General features: G+C 42.6%; 1 protein-coding gene across 8 annotated transcripts in view; it reads left to right on the plus strand.

Annotated features, from left to right (window-relative positions):
- dip2a (disco-interacting protein 2 homolog A) overlaps positions 1-22,484 on the plus strand; it is a 77,362-nt gene that overhangs the window by 16,905 nt on the left and 37,973 nt on the right. Inside the window, exon 1 of one of the 8 annotated variants that reach the window (XM_041057175.1) lies at positions 17,195-17,222. The exons of the other annotated variants lie outside the window; for them this stretch is intronic. Within the exon in view, the coding sequence (XP_040913109.1) occupies positions 17,198-17,222 (25 nt within the window). The 5' untranslated portion in view covers positions 17,195-17,197. Of the gene's footprint in view, positions 1-17,194; positions 17,223-22,484 lie in introns of those variants that run through there. 8 annotated transcript variants of the gene reach the window in all.

Here is a 22,484-nt window from a genome sequence, read left to right on the forward strand (position 1 = left end):
CAGCAGCTGAGCAATTCATCAGTCACATCACATTCTTGCTTCTCAGTTATCAATCAGAGCAGCATGTCTCAACTTTGGAAAGAAATAAAGCCTTCTGAGCTTTGCAGACCAGGAAAAGAGACAAAGAGCTCAAACTACAGGACAGTTTTACCCAGAGTCTGTTTGAAGTTTGTCGTGATCAGCTGGACTTGCATCATTGGTGGTTGGGGGAGTATAAATGGTTGTCTGTTTGCATGTGGTGTCACAAACAAAGCATCATAGGACAGTGCAGCTGTCTCCAAGTACACCCTAGTTAAAGCAACATTTAATACACAGTATGTGCAAATTGTAGGCAAAATTATAAAAGCCACAGTAAGGTCCCATCACACTTCACTTTCAATCCCACAAGCACTTGGTGACCACTAAATGATGCAAGCCTCCAGGTCACAGGGGACCACTGAAGCTCTCCACTTTCACTGTTATTCTCTGGCCACTCAGGCGATTTGTGCGCTTCCTGTCTCAAGATAAGGCCCTCAGAAATGGCTTTATCCCAGCTCTGGGATGTGTGACTGAGCAGCCAAGCATCCCTATCCTGGGATACGTATTTTTCTTGTAAGAAGCTCCCCTGATTACCTCAGTCTTAGTGCTAGTGAGCTATTTGAAGTTTATGTGTATGTGCGTGTGTGAACATACGCCATAAATGTTCCTGCTCAGGCAAATGTGAAAGTGACTGATGTGTGTCCTGTGATTTCAGGTTGGAATGTGTGTAGCGTTTGCGGCTGCAAGCAAAGCACAGTCATGGGTCAGCATGTGCCTCAGTCAGTCACACACTTCCTTCATCCCTCTCTCTCTCTTTCTCTCTCTCTCTCTCTCTCTCTCTCCCTCTCTCGCTTGCTCTCTCTCTCTCTCTCTGGGCAGCCTGCCTGCAGATGGGAGTGGTGAGGTTAACACCATCCTCCAAAGAACCATCGCACCCCTGTACTCATTGCCCTTCAATATGTAGCAAGGTCCATGTGATTAGCTAATGAGTCAGTGTGGATGTCGCTTATAATGATTGTATTGCTTTGTCCTTATAATTAAATAGTCAAGCAAAAGGTAAGGTATTTAAAAGATGTCGTCCACTGGCTTACAGAAAGATTTTTTTTTCCCCCTCTGGATCTCTTTGGATTCCCTAAGCATACCTCTGGGAAGATTGAAATGTAAAAATCCATGTTAGGTTACATCATGTAATGCTTACTTTTCAAAGACAAATCAGGCATAACGCAACGGTCATAAGCTCTGTGTGACGTTAAAACATGATCACGAGTTTGATTCTCAAACAAATCGCTCCTTTCGTTCCCAGTCCCACCTCTTGGAAATGCTTGTTGTCTGTGCGTATGTGAGCATTGCTGTGACTCAGTCTTTCATAGGATGTATTCGGCTTTAGCCTGTGCGGTCGGTTGGAACTGCAGGAAAGTCTTTTTTTGGATGAGGGGTTTTGCTGTGAGGTAACCACTGTAAACAGTGTTATCAGGCAGACTGCAGGAGGAAGTGTCCGTCATCAGCTGAGCGATCAGACCTCTGCTCCGTCACACTGGTATTTCCTACTGCTGGTGCTGGACTCTTTTGTGAAAGCCGGATATTAAAGAGGTCACACACTGATGAGCATGTGTATTTGTACACACACATTTAAATAATGTCATTGCTTCTAGTGCACGACAAAAAAGATAAAAAAAAAAGTTCTACTGCCTTTTTAAAATGAATTATTTATTTTCAGTTTTAAATCGATAGTTTAAAGGCATTTTGGTGGTGCTTTTTAAATCATGATGCCAAAGCAATGCAATCAAACTCAAATTAATTTTGTGAATCATTATACCCCCAGGCGCTTCTAAGCACTCGCGGTTACTTAACTTTCGACCTTCGGAGTCAGCTGGCCAGGTTGGATTCAGATGTTCACTTTGTAGCCGACTGGCTCTGTCCACATGCTAAGGTCATACGTGACACATGCAGAGCTGCGGGGCTTTTTAGCCGCAGTCAGGGGCCATCAGCTTCAAAAGAGCCTATGGTCTGTGGTTGACCTTTTATGTCCCGCGTATACACTTATGCCTCCAAGCTGAACTTTAGTCGGAAGCTCTTCATAGCTGCAAACGTGAAGGCCATCATAGTCACAGATGAGCCATGGAAGCTTTGCAGTGCCACCAAATTACAACCAAAGGTCAGTGAGGTCACACCTGGCAGGCAGCCTGGCTTCATGACATCAGTCTATGCATGAGGCTGAAACAGAGAGAGGCTGCTCGGGATTAATGTTATTGGATTCTGGTGGGAGAGATTAATGGAACAGTGGTTTCATTAGGATCAAGAGTATAAAATTGTATTTCTGTATTCTCCACTTGAGAGAGCAGGAGAGGACTATGGTGATTGGATTATAGCCTCTTGCAGTCTTCCCTTATATATTTCCTATAGTTTTTTTTTTTTTCATGAGTCATATGGCCAAGCCCAAACAAAAGACAGTTTCCATTTTCTCACTTCTAGCTTGAGGAGTTTGAGATGGAGGTTGGTTTACTGAAAGATGAGACAAAGCTTCAGAATTCCCTTCAGGACACCTTGTACACCAAGACCCTCATTTTCTAGAGCTCATCTAAGGCAGAAGTAAAGAATAGACAAGATGACAGATGGAAAGAAGAAGAAATACAAGAAGACAGGCAGAGAGAAAGAAAGAAAGAAAGCACACAGTGGGAAGAAACAGGGTGAAAGACAAGAAATAAATCCCGCTGTTCCTTGTCTATTGTTTGAAGTTATACATAGCGGATCTCCAGCCTGCTTTTACCCTGATGTCATCGAACACATCTCTGACCTCAGCCGGCATCGTGCTTAGCAGCAGAGCACCAAACAGTATGGCAACCAGATGACTGATTTGCAAAACTATCCAGTGATGTAGTGCTTTTTTTGTGAGGAACCTTTCTCACCATACATGGTCACAGTAAATTATTTATGGCCTACAGATAATGAAGGAAAGAAGGAACAGAAAATCTTTGTGTGTGCAGTTTATACCAGACCCACCAAGGTCAGAAAATATGATTCAGTTTTTCATCCTGGGGGAAATTGAATTTACAAGAACAGCTTAAAACAACAGCACACCTCGTGTGCAGTTGTCGGCAATGTTATGCACTTAAGCCACTTAATAGCCCTTAGTTCACTGATATGACCTTAAAAAACAAAGGAGTTGACAGCGTACGGTGTAATACCATGTGCACAGCTCAAACAAAATGTTTGATCTAATGAGACAGAGGATTAAATGGGTTGAAACTGACCCTGAGACAGCCAGTCAAACCTCAGTGCACATTTGAAAGAGCGATTCACCACCAGATACATTTAATTGCTGTTCTGGACCTTTCACATGAACCTCAGATGCAGTTTATCCACGTCATGTACTTGTGTGTTTAAAATGATGGGTTTTCTTTTTGAGCGCTTCAAAGTCTTGTTGTGCATGTTGGTTCAAAATGTATAAAGACATTTGGTATGCTGGATACAGCAATAAACTCCATCTGCTCATGAAGATCATATGATATGATCAAAAGCTGCATAGCAGTGACAAAATGGACCTTTTGAGAGTTGAGTAAATGGCTGCATGTGCAGTTTTTACTCCCTCAGATTTCTGATCATGCAGGTACTTTTACTCTGAAATCCTAATGTCTGTTGGTGAACATAAACAGCACAGCGCTGTGTCCGTGTTTTGTATTGTAAACAAGAGTGTTGTCAGTGGGAGTTACAGTGGCTTTGTGTGTGCGTCTGGTATGCACGTGCAGTCAAGTGTCTTTTCTGTCTGTCTTTTGTCTTTGTGTGTGTGTGTGTGTTTTGAATGGGGGAGGGCAGGCTGTTAGCGTGTGTTGTCGTGGTAGTGGTAGCCTGGCCATGACTTGTGTCCCTTGTTTCCTGTTGGAGGCCTCCACACAAACACACACATTCATGCACACACTTACTCCTGCTTGCTGTGTCTCCCATCAGTGTGTGTTTATCTTGTGTAGCTGTGCGCTTGTTCTTTATGCCATTCTCTTTTCTCTCATTTCCCGCTGTCCCACATCTATCTCCCAACCCTGTATTTTACTTTTTTGCTTTTCAAAGTTAATTTTTTGTGTGCACACTTACTTCTCCTGTGTCTCTTCCTTCCGCCCTTTTACACCCCCCTCCCCAGTCTTCCTGCCTCCTGCCCATCCTGCTCTCTGTCCAACCCTATTCAAGTCAAACTTCCCGTTGTGCTTGATGAAAAGCACTACATTTTTTTTCTGTACCTACAGCAGGCTGACTGTATCACTGCATCACCAGCCCATTGGTCCTTATAAGGGAATGATCCAGAGAGCTCTGGCTAACTCAAAGAGATGTTTAGCTGATGATTTATTATAATGCCTCCTCCTCTGTCTCATCTCTGGGGTTTGATTTCGCCAGCATATAGCACACCTTCATGACCTGAGTCAGCATCTGTGTTTATAAACTGCTGCAGAGTTGTGCTAAAGAACTGTGCACAGGCTTACAGTTATGTGCTTATCACTCAGTAGGGATCTGAACATCTAAACAACCTGGACAGTCAGAGTTTTGGAACGACAGATGAAATAATCAAGTCTGTCAGTGAAACTGCTAGACCGTGTCCTGAGTCAGAGAGCACATGTTTACATTAGTAATCCTTCCAGCACAATGGATCTCTGTTATCCATGTCACGCATTAGACCTGGACAGTGTGCTGGAGAGGAGATAATACCAGCTGAGTGGCAACAACTCAGGTTTTAATAGGGATCTATGCAAGGTAAGCCGTTCACTATTTAGGTTATGTCTGCATATCATGAGAATCTGGGTGGATTAGGAATTAGGATTAAACTATTGTATGTCAAATTTATCTTCATAGAGTGGGTGTGTGCACTCATGTCTGTGTTATTTTATTTATTGAGCACATGTGGTGTGAGAGCACAAGAATGAATTTGTGCGTGCTCACATGTGTGCATGTGCATTTGTCTATACTGTATAGATCTGTTGCTATGCACGTAAAGCGGTGCATGTTAGCATGTATGTGTCTTATTTTGTCGCCTGCCAACACGTAAAACAATGATGGCGTGACGTCTGTTGTGGGGGCCTTGTAGCGGAGTAGTGAGCATTGATTTGACAGCAGATGGCTGTAACTCACTTAGCTGGTTTCACTCTCTGTTAGGAGTGGAGATATGAGGATTCCAATACAAAGCCACAGCCGGGTTCACTGGTTCACAAAAACAAACATAACCCACATTGATATCTGGAGTCAACGGATGGCAGTTAAGAGGGGGTTTGTAAAAAGGCACACTGCTCTCAAGCGCTGTACGTACACACTAACACAGACACACATGTGCTATCTATGCACTCACAGAAAAGGGGCAAAGAATTCTGGATTTGTATACTGGCCTTGTATACCTGTGCACTGTGTGTGGGGTCCTGCTGTCTCTGAGCCATGAGTGTCAGTGTTCCTCTGTTGTGCTCACCTCACATTCTGCTTTTTTGTCTCCCTGATAAATTAAGGTGTCGCCTGGTAAACAGCATGTGCAAACAGGCAGGTGGATTTACCTGTGTGTACATGCGTATTAGCTGGTTTGTTTGCATTTCCCACCATGTGCTTAGTATGCGAGCATGCACGTTGCCATATGGGAAGCTGCTGGTGAAGGCATTCTCTGCTGTGTGTGTGTGTCTGTGTGCACGTGCAAGACATAGCAAGTGTGGCAGGTGTTAGGTGGAGTGACAGGTGGCAGCTGGGAAATTTTAAGATTTCCTGTTTTTAGCAACGGCAGATTAACTCTCATTCTTTGCACTATCCATTCACACAAACTGTAGATTTCAAACCAGGGCGGCACAGTTAACTTTGTTATGCTGTGATTTTAGTTTCTACAGTTGATAAATATAAAGCAATTGGATCTCATCAGGTTTAGGAAGCTTACATTTAGAATCGTTGCTGTTGAAAATAGTGGAAACGTTTATAATGATGCCAGACGTGCAAGAAATTATCATTCGACAAGTAAACAAACAGGTCTATAATTTTAGGGTTATTTGTAAAGCCCTAGTTTAAGGACATTTTGTGAGCTGAGTTCACATCTCCATCAGTACTGCATCTAATAATTATTTTGATTATTTTTACCCGGTAATCAATCATCATTTACAATAATAAACAATTGATGATATCCTTTACAAGCTGCCAGAGCCAAAAGCCATGTTTTCATGTGGTTCATTTTGCTGGAACAACAATCAAAAAAACATTGAGAGTACTCAAAAGATTCACAGATGATTAATTTTGTCAGAAAATTTTCACCTTCTGGTGATTATATTATTGAATAATTGACTATTTGTTTTAGCACTAATTGCTATTTAGTCAGACAGCGACTAAAAATTTGGTTTAAATACAGCATCTCCTTTCTGTTTCTCAGCATTTAAACACATAGGTCACATGACCAGGAGAGGAAGAGAAAGAGACAGACAATGAAAGAGACAAGGAAAGGAGGTAATGGAGGGTTAAAAATAAGCTTACTGGGAGAAGGAGGGAGGGAACAAAGGCAATAGAGTTGTTTGTTTTCCACGTCAGTCCTGTCAGAAGGGATTGCCCCCGTGGGAAAAGACTCCTATATCATCAAAGAGGAGACAGATACTGTAAAACTACCACACTGTCCCTGTCGTGTTATATCTCCAGCTCTCTTATTGTCCTCTGTTTTTTCTTTTTTTTTCCTTTTTGCTCACTTTTTTTTCCCTAATCTAATTCTAATTGTTGTCTGTTATTGTCAATCATGTGTTGTTGCAGGAGCAGTTCAGTTTTTCTTTTGATGTGATTCAGTTACAGATCAATTTCATCTCCTGGTATGCTATTCTTTGTAGACAAAGCTTATCATTATTCTGTTCATCTTTATGTGTGGTGTTTTTCTGCTCACACACACACACACACATTTTCTCTCCCTTTCTTCTCTTCTTGTGTTGACCCCGAGTCAATCAGGGTCACTTGACCTCCCATCACCCCCTCAGATTAGTTGCCATTATTACCACACTCCATTAAACTTCCATGAACGGTTGAGGTAGCCAAGAAGTCAGGGGCCCAGCTGTCTCTTCTGTAGTCTAATCTGCAGACACTCATCATCCTAGTGCTCTGCCTCAGGACACAATACAGGCACATACACTAAGCTGAACACACACATATAGAAAGACAAACACTCACAGGGCCATCTCACTTCCAGCTTAATGTTTGAGCCTGAAAGTAACACACACATGGATACAATCTAGGCCTACGTGTGTGTATTACTACTCACGAGTACACACATATTTTACACACATACCTCTAAGGTGAACACAATGGGGATAAGTGTGCTTGAACTGACAGCAGTATTGAGCCAAATCTTGTCAGTGGTTGGTTCATATTGTTTGTTTTGCTTCCTTAAACTATTTGCACTGAGGGAGGACATGACCTGGCTGGATGTGTGGCACACCATCAGGTTTCGGGGTGGGAATGGACTGATGGGGGGACTGAGACACATATCACTGAAACATGACATAGTTTTGAGCTTTGAGTTTGATTGGTTCAATAACGGAGTAGATGCCCAATAACAACCTTAAATAATCTTTAAGCCCTGACACAAAAGAGACACGAACACCTATAAAGTTATATAAAATTTCTAAAGCAGAATCTGAATATCTTGTAAATGCTGATTGCCATGATGATATTTTATTGCAGAGCTCACTAAAATGCTTTGGCTTTAGGACACAGAAAGACAGAGCAAACTGCATCCTCCGGTCAAAAACTTGATCAGGTTTAAAACTTCTTCCTTCTCCCTCTGTATCCACCATTATTTTTATCGCTTCCCGGAGATATGACAGATCCTCAAACTCACAGTGACATCTGACAGTACAACATACCACCCCAGGTTTCCTCTCACTGCCTCTTACTTCTTCCTCTCTCTTTTATTTCTTTTTATTTCTTTCCTCTGAGAGTTTACCGCGCTGACAAACACACACTCTTGCCTCGCTCTGCTAGCCTTGTGAAACAAGGGTCTGATTGGATGATGCTGGGCTGTTGTTACTCTGCTCTCCTTAAATCAATCTTTTCGACAGGCTACTCTCACACCCGCCTCCCTGCTTCTCTCCTTCGCTGTTCTCATCTCTCTCCATTTCTTTCTTCTCTGACCTGTCTGTCTTGTGGAACTAGTTTCTCTGGATTTTTGCCAGCAGCTGTTGACCTTTCTCTCTCCCTCCCTCTCTCTCTGTAGAAAAAGGGACTGTAAAGATTATGTCATAGAAATTCAATACAAATTTGAATGTGACTCGTCAATGCAAAACCAAAACTGCAAGGAGTGCATCTTAGACGTCTATTGCAGAATAGACGTCTAAGATGCACTCCTTGCAGTTGAGTGCAAAGCAAAAGCAAAACAAGAACGCATAATGAAAGTGGGTCAATGCAGTAAAGAACAAGAATACAACAAATGGCACAACTGGAAGGAATATAACAATAGAACATAAAAAGATAATACAGCAGATAAATTATATTATCAACAAAGGGATTATATATTTGTCTTGCAGCCTTTGGTCTGAACAAGCTCTCGCTTTGCTGATTCTTGACAGATTTACAGATTGACAAATGTACAATCCAGTACAAAAGTGCCAATGTACAGAGTGTAAAACTGTGAAATCACTCTGAAACTGAACACATGCATTGAAAACCTCACTGTAGATTCCAGACTTTAAACTGAGCTGAGTGTTTCCTATTTAAAGCATCCTTTGAATGTGATGTGACAAGATAATTTGAAAACCTATAACTGATGAGGTGCACATGTGACAGACTGCTGAGTGATACCTGGCATATTAACAGGATCTACCAGCAACCTTGTTTACCATCAGTGAAATAAGGCAGTGCGTGTCATCTTTGAGCTGAGCTTCATAGTGTGTTGTTGCTGTGTTGTAATAAAACAATGACAGAAATGCGACTATGCACTTAGTATTAATCTCTTTGATGGAGCAACGTGATAAATTCCATTTCTTCTCAGCTATCAGCCATGCGGGGTAGATTAAATGGAGGATGGATGGGATATTTTGAGCCAAAAAAGAGTTCCACAGCTCCAGTGGCTATTGTGTAGGCGTGAATCAATAAAGAGTGGTAAATAGAGTTGGCTGACATGACATATGTTGTAGTCGAGAGCCTGCCATTGATGATTTATTCTGCTCCCTCAAGAGTCATGAAACCGATCGGTTAATCAGCAAGGATCAGGTGTCCAATCAGATGAGATTTAATGTTTTGCATGCAGCCGCCTGCACGTGCACCTGTGTTAAATGCCTGTATCTTAAGTATCTGTTATGGTCCCATCTGTGCATCTACCAAATCAAACCTCCTCCTGATTCTTGGCAACATGTTCTCTTTCTGTTTGAGGTGCGGCCTTACATTCTACTGTTGTCTGTCTTTCCAAGTCCAAAGGTCTCCTGCAGGAACTCCTTCCTGGTTACTTGCAAACACAGCATGCGTTGTCCCTCCTTCGCAGTATCTACACACAGTCCTCTTCACTGTGCTTAATACCAACAGGAAGGAGAAAGGAAACAAAGAGCCCACTTCCTGTATGTACAGCCAATATTCTACACAATGGAACAGGAAGTGCCTGGCAACTATAAGGGAGGCCATGGAGTGTGAAGGAAAGATAAAGTGGTCTCTCTGTCCTATAAACTGCTCTTTGGTTCCCTGCTCCTCCTCTCATGTCTGTCATTTTCCATCACCCTATCGGTCAAGGCTCGACCAGCGCTTGCTTATGTTCTCAGTAAACCACATCCTATTTTTTCCCGTAGTCTGATTACTCATGTTTCTTAGACAGAGGAGAAGAGAGGGCTAGTTTTCTTTCATTTTTGGGGCAAATGAGTTTGTTTGTTTTGGAGTTTAGTGATGCAGAGTGGAGTAAATTTACAGCATCCAAAAGAGAAACTGTGTTTGTTTGGTCTGGTTTTTCTTAATTTGGGCCTCTTCTGTCAGTGAAAGTTGAACCATCAATCTTTTTCAGTACATTCGCTCCCTGTGTCGGACAACCCTGGAGAGCCCTGCTGCTGTCACCATGGTGACCTTTGCTTGGGACAGACAATGTTGGACACTAGGAGACTCTGGACTAGTGCTGCAGATGCTGAAAGCCTTGCTTTCAAATCACCACTGCTGGCCTCGCTGAATCAGACTAAGGGACTCACATGCTGCCAAAGTCTGTAAAGAAACAAACAGCAAAGAGAAAGCAGCCTTAATGCAGACAGTCAAGCAACTGAATGGCTGTAAAGACATCAAAGAATAAGTGTGTTCAGGTTTTTTCTCAGCCCCTGCTCCCCTGTCATTTGATAGATAAAACATGTAGCACAGAGACAAACAAAAAGATGGAGACTGAGTGAGGTCCACTATAGCTCTTATCCAGCCCATCATGATTCATCACCTTTCCCTTTCCTCCAACCATCCACTCTTTACGATTGTAGGCTCCAACCCTCCCCTGGCGATACTCTGTGGAGACAGCTCTTTGCTTGGCTCAAAACTTCAAAGTACATGCCCCCTCCTTTTTTTCCTGTCTACCCCCTCAGTCCCCCCTTCCTTTATTTGTATTCTCTCTCTCTTCTTTCCATTGTTCAATCAATACCTTTTCCCCTTTCTGCTCTTTTTCTCTCTTTGTCTTCCTCTATCTCTCAGCACCTCTTCCCTTTCCTGTTCTCTCCCTTCTTTTTTTTTTCCTCACCCTCATCTCTCTTTGAGTGAATCTCACCAGTCCAGAGACATCAAAGGCATATCTCCCCTTCTTGTAGCAGTCATTTACCCAGGCAAGCAGGCAGGCAGGTTTCATGCCAAGGCCAGGTGCCCTCAGGGGAGAGGAGCAGCGTGGAAACACACTACACCTTATCTAGCAAAGAGAGCATGGAAAAGTAAAGTAAAGGCCCATATAAGGAATTATGTCATACTTGGCAGAATGTATAGACAAATGGTGGTGAAATACGAGGCATTGTTTGGCTTCACTCTGAGAGCAACGAGGGAGTGTGAGGACGAAGAAAAGCTCTGCCTGAGAACTAACAACTAGGCTATAATCTAGAATGACTAACCTTACTTTTTTCTGTTTCTCAGTTTCCATCTTCGCAGCTATTTTTAGAGGAGCTTCCCATTTTCCAGGAAACGGTATAAAGCCTGTTGTCAAGGCACAAAATATAGTATGGTGTCTACTTTAATAGCCGCTGAACTTTGTACCACATAATATCTCCCTTTAGTTGGAATTGTATAGCAGGCTTAACCATGTCTTTACAATGACATGCCTCTATTATCAAATTTCCTGTCCTGGTACTCTCTTCTCTCTGGCATGCTTCACATGAGTGTAAGCAAGGGGACAGTTCTGAAGTTTAAATAGCCTCCTTTTGAAAATGTAGTCTTTTGAATTCAATTCATTTGAAGTAGAGCATGAAATAGAGAGCAGCCCATAAACTAGTTTATCTGTCCCACCTATTGTTTCACTGTAGTTGCACACTGTTTGACTGAAGTTAATACCTTTGTCCAGTTGCCTGTAGTGGGTTGGGTTGTTGATGATTCACTATTGATGTTGCTCCTGCTCCTGTGAGGTCAGGGCTGCATTCTGCACTTTGCTTCACTAAGACAATACAGTCTACAGATATAACTCTGATAGATCTGACAGATATAATAACATGACCAAAAGACAAACATGCATACAGCAAACATGCAAAAATATGCAGAGCAATTCTTACATATGCACATTGATAGAGGTTGGACTACGCTTACTCACCCCTGCATTCTTGTCTCCGATCAGTCAGTGATGACCTTCAGAGGGTGGAAGGTTGAGTTTACTGCACAGATTAGTTCAGCCTGAAGGGAGCTGTGCACTTGCATTAACATTGCAAATGCCTTTGAGAAGAGGTCACAGGCTAGCATCGCATACGCATAGGTACAGTAAAGAGCAGACATCTGTCACTCACCCTTGGATGCCTCCCACCTCCCTCTCCCAACCTCTCCCACCACCTCGCATCTCTCTCACCCCTCCTCCTCCTCTCTGCATTGGCCCACATCTGCATTCTCAGCACTCTAGTTGCACATAAAGGGACATGGCTCATTTCTAGGGAAGTGCTTAACTGCCTTTGAGATCAGTAGCTGCTCCTGTGTTCAAAGGTGAACAGTACTAATGTTACAGTCGATGCTGGGCTCAAACTGTCAATATCAAAACACAAATGTATGCTGTATATTCTTTATTTAGACAGTGATCTAAATGACCAATATAGCAATAACAGTCATAAACATCAGGCCTTGATCTAAAGAACATGTTTGTGTTGGGCAGTGTTGTTTGTTCCAGTATTTTTTTCTAATGATTTTTCAACCATACTTTTTTTTTCTCCAGCAAAGTAACAAATAACAGATACAGATTCAAAATTTCTTTACACTTTCTGTAACAAATGTAGAGGCTTGTGCAGCTTTAACAGGGCTATCTGCTGTTAGCGTGCAGCAGATTACCCATAGATTAATAGATTATATCTCTTAAAATAATAGAGATTATTATCATTTCAGCGCTTAAAGTGCAGCGCTGCTGTAAACACACTGGTGTAAACATAATCCCACATGGAAGGATGATGGCTGCTACTTGCCTGAAAGGATCAAGAGTCTGTTGTTTTGTGTAAGTGTAGCTCTTTGCCTGTGATGCTGAAGTAAAGTGATTGCTTTTTTATAGCTTGGCCTTTGCTGAAGAGAGCTGATCACACAGAGCTCAGCTTCATTAACAGCACACTCATTAGAAAACACACACAACAACTGTGATAGATGAGCTCAGGCTAAGTGCTGCCACTTCTCATGCATATACATCCACATTATGAAGCCAGGGTTTACTTGCACACTGTTAACATAGCTCAGTCTGTCAATCCATATATGACAGTATCTGGTTCTGTTGGCAAGCTGCTGGTCCTCAGATAAAGTATGTCTCATTCACTTGTTATAGAGCCCAGAGCTGCCCCAGGCCATCGTGGAATTGTGCTGTTAATAGTCCGAAATAGTGGTGTAATGGGTTGTTATCCATAAGAGTTTTCACGGCTACGCTGCAATAATTGAAAAATGATTCTTATTATCAATACAAGTGACTGGACTTGAAGCTTTGGAAGGATGGAGAGGGCAGAGGACAAGGAGAGAAGAAGAGGAGGATGAGGAGACAGAGAAATGATGGTGTGGGAGCCTCCAGGCTACACATCTCTCTAGCACCCTCTTTTGGACAGACTATACAAAAGCCCACCATTATTAAACTGTCAATCTGCACCCCAGTGGGGATGAGTGAGATGGTATCACATAACTCGATAAGCCTGTTTGTCAGGAGTGCTGTTCCCTCTGTTGTCCAGTTGTGTGGAGTATCGGTTTATCACAGTGAAATTAATGTGTCATGTTGTTGTAGGTCTGACTGCAGCTGAAGGGGCAGAGGACACCTTTATTTTGTTAATATGCAAAGCATGAACATATTTACAAGTTTGTGCTTTTGCATGTGTATTTGTGTATGTGTGTGTTAGTGTGTGTGTGTGTGTGTGTGTGTGTGTGTGAGAGAGTCTGTGTGTGGTAGCAGTTGCAGTTGCTGTGCCACTGACTAATGGACTCATTAGAACAGGAGCTCTGCACATGTGCTCCAGCTGGACTGTCTCCTCATGCCACCTCTGCTCTCATTAATGTACTTCTCACTGTGTGTGTGTGTGTGTGTGTTGGTGAGTGGCTATCTGTTTGTATATATGTAGGTCTGTTTGTTTGCCATTGATGTATGTTTGTGACACATGTACTCGTGTGTGTGTGTCAGAGCATGTGTTTCTTTGAGCTTAAGTGTTTGTGCTATTTTATTGGTTTTATCGCAGCAGGAAAACCAGTCTAGTAGTGTGTGTGTGATGGGGGGGTGGATCTCAGATGAGACTTACTTTAATGAGCTCTCTTTCCCACAAATACACACAAAAACACATGTATACACACACACACACACACATGCACAAGCACATGCACATACACTCTTTCCTTCTCCTCTGAGTTGGTCCAAATAATAATTAAAACAAAAAAAGTAAGCCACATCTGAACAAGAATGTATACAGAGCAGTACAATCTCAAAATGTTACAAAAACTTACAAGATCCAAAATGACCTGCATATGTACTGTTGCTGGCTATCAGTGTCTGTGCAGCATTTTTTTTTGTTCTTCTCCTCTCCTCCAGTAAGAAAAATATCTTGTCTGAGGGCAACCAGATGCTCCAGCCGGCCCCCGGTCTTGTTAACAGGGGCTGGGGCAGTGTTGAGCTGTGTGTGTTAAAATTTAAAAGGCATAAGTCTGGCCTTGAGAGCGCTATCACCGCTCCACTTAATTGCTTGGCTGCAGCCAAAGGAGCACAGTTCAGGCAGTTGTGTTGTGGAGAAAGTGAAAGTACCATGCTACCGAATTATAGAAGAGCAGCCACGTGCATACATGAGCCAGAAAGTGTATAAATATGTACATATGCTTGTATACACTCATGCACACACAGATATTCACACACTCACACACACAGGATCATATGTAGTGACAGAAGTTTTTAAAGGGGTCACTGCTGCATTGGATGGATAAAGAGTATGAAGAATGAAATTAAGGTGACAGAGGAGAAGGACAAGGGCAGTCAGGAGGAGGGGGAAACTGAGAGGTGTAAGAAAGAGGGTAGGAAAATTACTCAGAGAAGAGAAAGAGAGAAGAAAAACAGATGATTTGTTAAGGTGTTTTTGCAGTGTAGATATGATTGATGAAAAAATGTGGTAAATAAAACTGTTGGTGGTTGATGATATTGTTTGACTCACATATGACCCCACTTTCCATGTAGTTCTAGAGACCCCTGTAGACCTCACCAGGCTAGCAGTATTTTAAACTGCCAGGACAAGTCTTCTGCTTTCTGTCTGTCACGATGGGCTCAGCAGCTACTGTGTGATGTAAATGAATTGCAGAAACCGTATTGTCTTTGCAAGCAAAGCAAAGGTGAAAAAGCACAGACATTTGCAGGGAAATAATTGCTAGTCTGCAGGCTCAAATGTAAAAACAAACATAGCAGAGTGTGAAATGTGAATAGCAGATGATGCCTGCAGGGCAGGAAGGAGGAGCGTTAGTATCACGTTTGTGTTTGTGACACCTTGGCTATATATTTTTGGGTGCTGAAACAGTGGATTTATGATGAAGAGAGGACAGGAAATGGAAAGAGAAGAACAGATGGTGTTTGAGAGGGGGTGAGGCTTGTGATCATCCTGTCCAACGCCTGGTGAGATCGGCCTGTTGTTCTGTTTGTGTGTTGGAAAGATAGAGAGTGGTAGTGGACCAGTGACTGACTGCATAGTTGTGTTTGAGCATATTTGTTTTACATTGTGTGTCCACCTGCTTGCTCTGTTGACCTGCACTGATGTTGTGTTGATCTTCTCTCACCTAAATAGCCCTGCTCTGCTTTCTGTAAAGAGTTGTGTATATTTGAACACTTACAATTTCACATCAGCAGTGATGATAAGAATTAATGGGCGTATGGTGTGTTTTTGTGTTGAAAAGGGTAAACATGGACACACACAAGCTTTCACGTAATCACACACTGATGCTGGGCTCCCCTCCAAGACCCGGTCATGAATCACAGGCAAAGAACAATAGACCTTGCTGTATGGCTTGTTAGCCCTGGCCCCTGGCATATAGATATGGATGCACAAACACACTCGCACAAATGCACAGTTGGGGGCAATAGCCTGCATCTCTAATGCTAACAAGCGTATCTGTGTATGCGCCCTTTAATTGGATTGTCACGGTGGCCATGTGAAGATGTTTAGCTGTTTTGTGTGTCCATGCAAAAACACCCAGCTCTCTCCCACCATGCTATCCCTCACCATAGCAAAGGTGTTTATGTGTGTGTGTGTGTGTATATGCAAGAAGCTTAATAGCTAAGCCTGTGTCAGGCCAGTGAAAACATGGTCATTCATATGGTAATAACCAGGCAAAGAAGAGGACAATAAATCTCTCCACATCCTCTGAGACCGTACAGAGAAAGCAGGATCCACAGAGCTGGGAGCTTCAGATGGGACACCATCCCACTCGTATCTCAAACACCAGGGATGCAGGGTTTGTCTCCACAAAGGTAGATGCTGGAAGAGAAGTAGGCTGCTTCTGCCAAGTAGGTGGGAGCCATAGTCAGTAGCATTTGTTCTTCATTGGGCAGTAGGCTTAAGTTGTATTTGAAATTGTTGTCACTGTGTTTGTGTAGTTCACTTTGGAGGGCAAAAGGAAACTAATGATGTGGCAGGTTTTTGGCTCGTATTTGTCGTATGCAAACCAGTGCATTTTGTAATAAACAGAATTTTGCAAACAAGTGTAATTTTCACCTTTATATTAATCAGAGCACTGGTCTGTAAAAACATTAGCTTCTTGCTCAGGTTGTTTTAACAGGTCCCGTGAGGAATGTAAAACAGTGGGTCTGCGTGCGGCATGTGTGGCTGAGCACGTTGAATAGCATCTGGACAATGGCAGCAGATTTCCCACCAGGGTAGGCCATTCTGTGTTTGAGACTTTTTTGAATTGAGCCAAGTTAGATTGTTGAGTTTGTGAATAGATCTGTGATGCCCTGAATAGAGCCCATTATTGATATCGGCTTTGACTTTGACTGGTGTGATTTCTTCCTTCTAAAAAACTGCTCATAATGAGGAACATAACAGCCTAGTACATGGTCTCCTTTCAGTCACCTAATCATCCCATTGTGGCAACAGTGGGGGTCGATCCATGTGTGAAGGGTACTTCCAGCTGGATATTTCAGTCATTTTCTGTGTGGACAGAGCTGAGCGCAGACACACACAAGAGGCGCTTGTTTCCATGAGGAAAAGTTGGATGAAGCTCCAGTTTTAGCAGATAGTTAGGCACTGTTCATACTTTTTATGCTGATGACTGCAGCTACACCATCGGCTTGGATATGTCGGCCTGATGGCAACAATAGCAGTCACGGTTTTTCTGCGGCTCAAGAGAGATGTTGAAGCTGTCACCACCAGCAGAGCTAATTTATAGACATGCCATCAAATAAGTGAACCAGCGGGTAGCACAGTAAGGTTGGCACTCCTGAGCTGAACCTGTGAAGTACAGTAGTTAGTCCTAAAAATGTGGCAGGAGGCAGGAGTGGGGCTTGCTGGCTGTGAACTGATTTTGTTTTTTTGTGTTTCAGAGTCTTCACTCTGGGGCTCCCACAGCGGTCATGCCTGTCACACAGATGTCTCGCTCCACAAATCACGCACGTAGAGACACACACAGTGGCAACATGAAAGCGCTTAGACAATGAGAGAATCCAGTCTGATGTGTTCATTTTTTACTCCAGTTCTTGCATTTCTCTGTTTTTCTCAAGCTGATCTAAATAGTAAAACAAATGTCAGTGTGCAAAAGATCTTAGAAAACTGCACTCACTAAGAAGAGACTGCTTATCTGATGAGGTCAGTGGGATTACAGATTAGGCCTATTCTTTCCTACCCATGGGCTCTTCTTTGTCATTGCTCAGGGTTGTTTCATTGAGCCATATGTGCAGCTGCACTGCGTGATTTTGGATATGACAGTTTCTGCTGCTGTCCATGTAGTTGAGATGCATGTTTGCACATCATGAAACTCTGGCTGAGAGCCAGAATAGCAGCACATCGCTCAGTAACCATGCTGCTCAGTCTAGTCTGCGTATCATGTGTCTGAATGAGCTGAGATGAATATGTTTGGACTGGAGCCAGGTCAGTCTCTCTCCTGCTCCCTGTCTTACTCTCACACAAACACACACACACACACACACACATACACGTTTGTATTTAGAGACATGTGAGGACACCCACTGACACAATGCATTCCCTGGCCCATTATCCTAACCTTATGTGTCATAATTAACATGTCTAGCCCCAAACCCTAAGCTTAACCTAAACCCAGCTCATCTGAAAACCAAGTCCTAACCCTCAAACAGCCCTATGATGAACTGAGGACCCCAGAATATCCCCACTTTTCAAAAATGTCATCATTCTTTAAAACTAAAACTGGATCTTACAAAGATGGACATACATGACCATGAACACAGCAGACACAAGTGGCACTCACTTCACACAACTAATGACTATAGTGTGTGTGAGGTTTATATGTTTGTGTGTATGTTCATGTGTGGGCTTTATCCCTGATATACGCACTCAGCGTTAGTATTTGTCCTTGAGTTGATCTGCATCTGTCTCTTTGTGAGAACTGGTGCAACCATTGCACATGTGTGTGTATTCCTTTGATGTGTGTGCGTACAGTAGCAGTGTTTATTTGTGACTGTTAATTAAGGCCCCCCTCTTGTCTGCTCACCAATCAGTGCACAGCTGCAGGGCCTCCTGTGTACGGCAGCACTGCATCTAATGTCTTATTATTCACACTGTCTGCTCGCCAGTCATACAGATCCTGGGGGATGGAGGGGGATTTTTGGCATTGTATGTGTGTGTGTGTGTGCGCGCGCGCAGATGTGATGAGGGGGTTATGGATTCACAAAGTGGTAATGGAGGGTTCGTTCGTCTCCTAATTCGTTGGCACTACTTAATTAAAAGCGATGCGACAGTGTGATTGGAGCTGTTGATGGATTGAGACTGAGAGACACCCAGGCACTTTAGGATCAGGGATATCAGTCTGTGTGTGTGTGTGTGTCTAGTGAAAGGAAGAGGAAGTCATTACCTTTTAATCATATCCTCCTTTATTCCATCTCCCCTTTTCCTCCTCTCTCTTTTCTCTCCTCATCCCCCCCTTCTGTCTCTAAATTCTCCCTAAAGCCTTCTCCAGTCTGCCCCGACCCCCTCCGTTTCACCAGCTGGCTCTCAGTGTCAAGCTCCTTGTCATCTTCAATCAGCCCCTCTTTTCTGCAACACTTACCCTTTTTCCTCCCGACCCTGACTGTCTTTAACCTACACTGTGCGTTCATGTCATTCAGTATGACTCGAGCTGTATAAATCAGTAACATATTTGTTAAAGCCTTGACGTTACACAAGGACTCCTGGTATTATTGAAAAGTACTGTACTGCTGTGTTCAGCTAGGAGGTACATTCAATGTGTGACATAAAATAATTTGGACTGGAATCAAACTGCAATGGAAAGAACAAACTGTGTTAATAAAAAAGTGGTTCTTACATTAATGACTGTGTGAACAAACTTTGACAGACAAGAAAAACAGAAAACCTTAATGGCAAAGTGATGCATTTCAAAAGAATGCTAGCATCCACCTGGGCTGAACTGTAAAACTTAGATTTTTTTCTTACAACCTAAATTGAAGGTGCACACGGAACATCAATATAATCCAGTATTGCAGTCCAACACCAAACTACACTAACATTAGGCAAGGCATTTTATTTATGGCACATTTTATGCACAGTTGCGGCTCAGAGTGCTTCATAAATTGCATTTTAAATGAAACAAGACAGGAATTTAAAAAATAACATTAAAACTAGATGATCAAGGAATAGCAAAATGGCAAAACCAAAACACAGGGTTGAATCAAAAATGGATCATTATAAGTAGGGGTGCAGCCAATGACTATTTTCATTTTTGATTATTTTCATCATCAACCGTTTTGTTTAGAAAATGTTGGAAAATATTTGTTAAATTTTTTACTACAATATATGACAAGAAAAACATCAAATCCTCACATTTGAGAAGCTGAAACCAACAAATGTTGAAAAATGACTAAAACGACTAGTAGATTATCAAACTAGTTGCCAATCATTCAACTGATAAATTAATTGTTTCAGCTCTAAGCAGTAGCATCTAATCATGTGAGCATGAACCAACATGTAGAAGGTGATTGACCCACTAGTCCAAGGTGACAGAAACAGAGGAGATAATCTATTGTGTGTGGGTGTTCTGCTGGAGTGTTTGTGCAGGTCCATTAATGTGTGTGTTAGCAAGGAATAATTGAGCCTAATTATATGCAGCTATTAATTGAAACCCACTGCCATGGGGTGAATAGGTCTCTAATTTCTAAAATGAAATACTAATGCACACACACACACACACACACACACACACACACACACACACACACACACACACACACACAGATGCACAATTGGAGATAAGCCTGCTGGGACTTCTGTAGTACTCCAGCTCCATCCAGTCTAAAGTGTTTTCCTCCACATCAAAAGGCTCCTCATCACAATAAGCCCAGTCTTACCCTCATAGCTTCTGCTTCATTCCAAAGTATGGCCTAAATCAAGTTGGAAATTAAAGTAGAATTACAACCATCAGAGGTTAGAGACAGAGTGCAGGTATATTTTCAAGTTTGATCTGGCTGTCCAGGTGGTTTTGTAGTTACATCTACCATCCAGCTGTGTTAAAATAACTTGCCTCTTTATTTGTTAGCTGTAAATGTTGTAGCAATGCATGAACTCTAATGTTGTGGTTTCCTTCATCAGTGTAGAAGCTTCTTCCTGACAGTGAAACAGAGTAGGCATGTTCTTTAACCTGGCCTCTATAAACGTGTTGTAACAGGCTAACGAAGCCTCTTCCATAGTTCTTGTACAGTGTGCGTGGCGTGTGAGATTGGTATGTAGGAAGGTGGGGGGCAGGGGTCTGCTTTGACACCCTAATCCTGCAGCCTAGCTTGGCTTTGTGTAGAGACCTTAGCAGAGAGGAAGGGAGGGATGGAAAGAGTGAGAGAGAGCACAAATGGGAGAAGGAGGGGCTGTTGGGGCAGTCGATTGAAGGTGGGGGGGAGTCAGGAGTGTGGGGTTTGAGAGAGGGCGTGAGGGAGGGGAGTGATGGGAAGGCAGAATGAGGGAGATGGGGTTCGATCATTCTCTTGCTCTCACTATGAAGGGAAACAAAGGATGCTGAAGAGCCTGACTTATGACAGCAGGACTTCCTAGAGTTTTCCTGCTAGCCTGTTAGCTAGTTAGCCTCTACTCACCTGACTGCCTGTATTCTGCTGTTGGCCTCTTCTTCTCCTGTCCCTCCCTCCATCCGTCTGTGCATCCCTCTCTCCCTGTCTGTGCTGAAGACGTCTCATCGCTGCTCTGCTTGCTCCTCTAGCTTCTGCATGTGAGTGACTCTGCCTGCATCTGTGTGTGTTAAAATAATTTAATAGGGGTCTGCTGTGGTTATTGCTCGTTATACTTTCACTATACTTTTTCTTCTGCAGCTTGGTTAGTGTTTTTTGTCATGTAGACAGACTAATAAGCTAGACATGTGGTTCAGTCTGTGGTGTGGATCTGCTTTTTCTCCATCTAGCCTTCTCTTTACTCCTGATTCATGTCTCTGCTTCTTTTCATTTTCTGCATTTGTCAGACACAAGTGAGGGGAAGATGTGAGAAGCACAGGTAGATGCCTGTTTTCTATGGACTATACTTTAGGAATGAAATGCTCAGAGCCCACTGTGCACACCTGGAACACTTCACTTCTGGTCCTCAAATAAACTACCCACTGCAAATATGTGCTGGAAAAATGACAAGATTTCAGAGCCTGTCTAGAGATTAATCCAAATGTGTAAAACCAACATTTGTATGCTGGAGAGCTAATGCTAAATGACAGCCGACCACATCTGCTTTTGTTGGAATAAATACACAAGCCTAGAGAGCAGATTCTGCCCAGCCTAAATATTTTGCTGTGGTTTTCTGTGGCTGAAGGGCAGACGGCTTGGTTGCTGGCTTGGCAGCAGTGTTGGCACATTGTGGGTCAGTCTGGCACATGAACTGACATTAAGGGTGGGTGGGGCCACCTCTCTAGCTGTCTGTCAGAGAGGGTGGCAATGTGGCACAGACTTGAAGGACTTTATTTCAAATAAGAATTTGGGACTATAAATGAATGTTGGACAGTAAGGACAAAATTAGTGTAGCAGAATTATCGTCACAGCTTGATATGTTTAGTAAGGTCTTACAGATAAATGTTTTAATTTCTATTTAAAATCAGTCAGTGAAAATTTGAACTTTAGAGCCGATCGACAGAAAATCAATCAGTAACTATTTTGACATTCAATAAACTGTTGAAGGCATTTTCAAACAGTTGATTGAGAAAGTGGCAGATTTACTAATAGTGAATTATTTCCCCCTTATTCATTCAGAAATGGCTGTGAAACATGCTATCTCAATATGAGAATTAGAAACAATACAACCATATAAAGGGACCATACATTATAACACTAAACTATCACTGAGCCCTAGTGTTGATTATTGTAATAGACCCATAGGCACATAGAGGGAGACTGTCCCAGTAGCTCCACACACATATTTACACACATGGATCTTGGTGTGGGTTTAGTTTTTTAATAGACAGCCAGCAGAAGAGGAAAACACACACAGAAGCAGTGCTTGAGCCATTGTCAAGCCCTTGCTGCTACTGTTTCTGCTACTAGTGTGTGTGTTTGTGTGAGTATGCGCGATACCAAGGGAGATAGTTGAGCGCAAGAGTTGACATCCCTGCCTGGCTTTCTGCATCTAAAAGAAGAGAGAAAACATGTTTCACCATGTGTGAGACTTGTGGATGTGTAAACCTTGTCCGGTTACTATTTCATTTTACTT

This window comes from Toxotes jaculatrix, chromosome 15, assembly GCF_017976425.1.
Source record: "Toxotes jaculatrix isolate fToxJac2 chromosome 15, fToxJac2.pri, whole genome shotgun sequence".
NCBI lineage: Eukaryota > Metazoa > Chordata > Actinopteri > Toxotidae > Toxotes > Toxotes jaculatrix.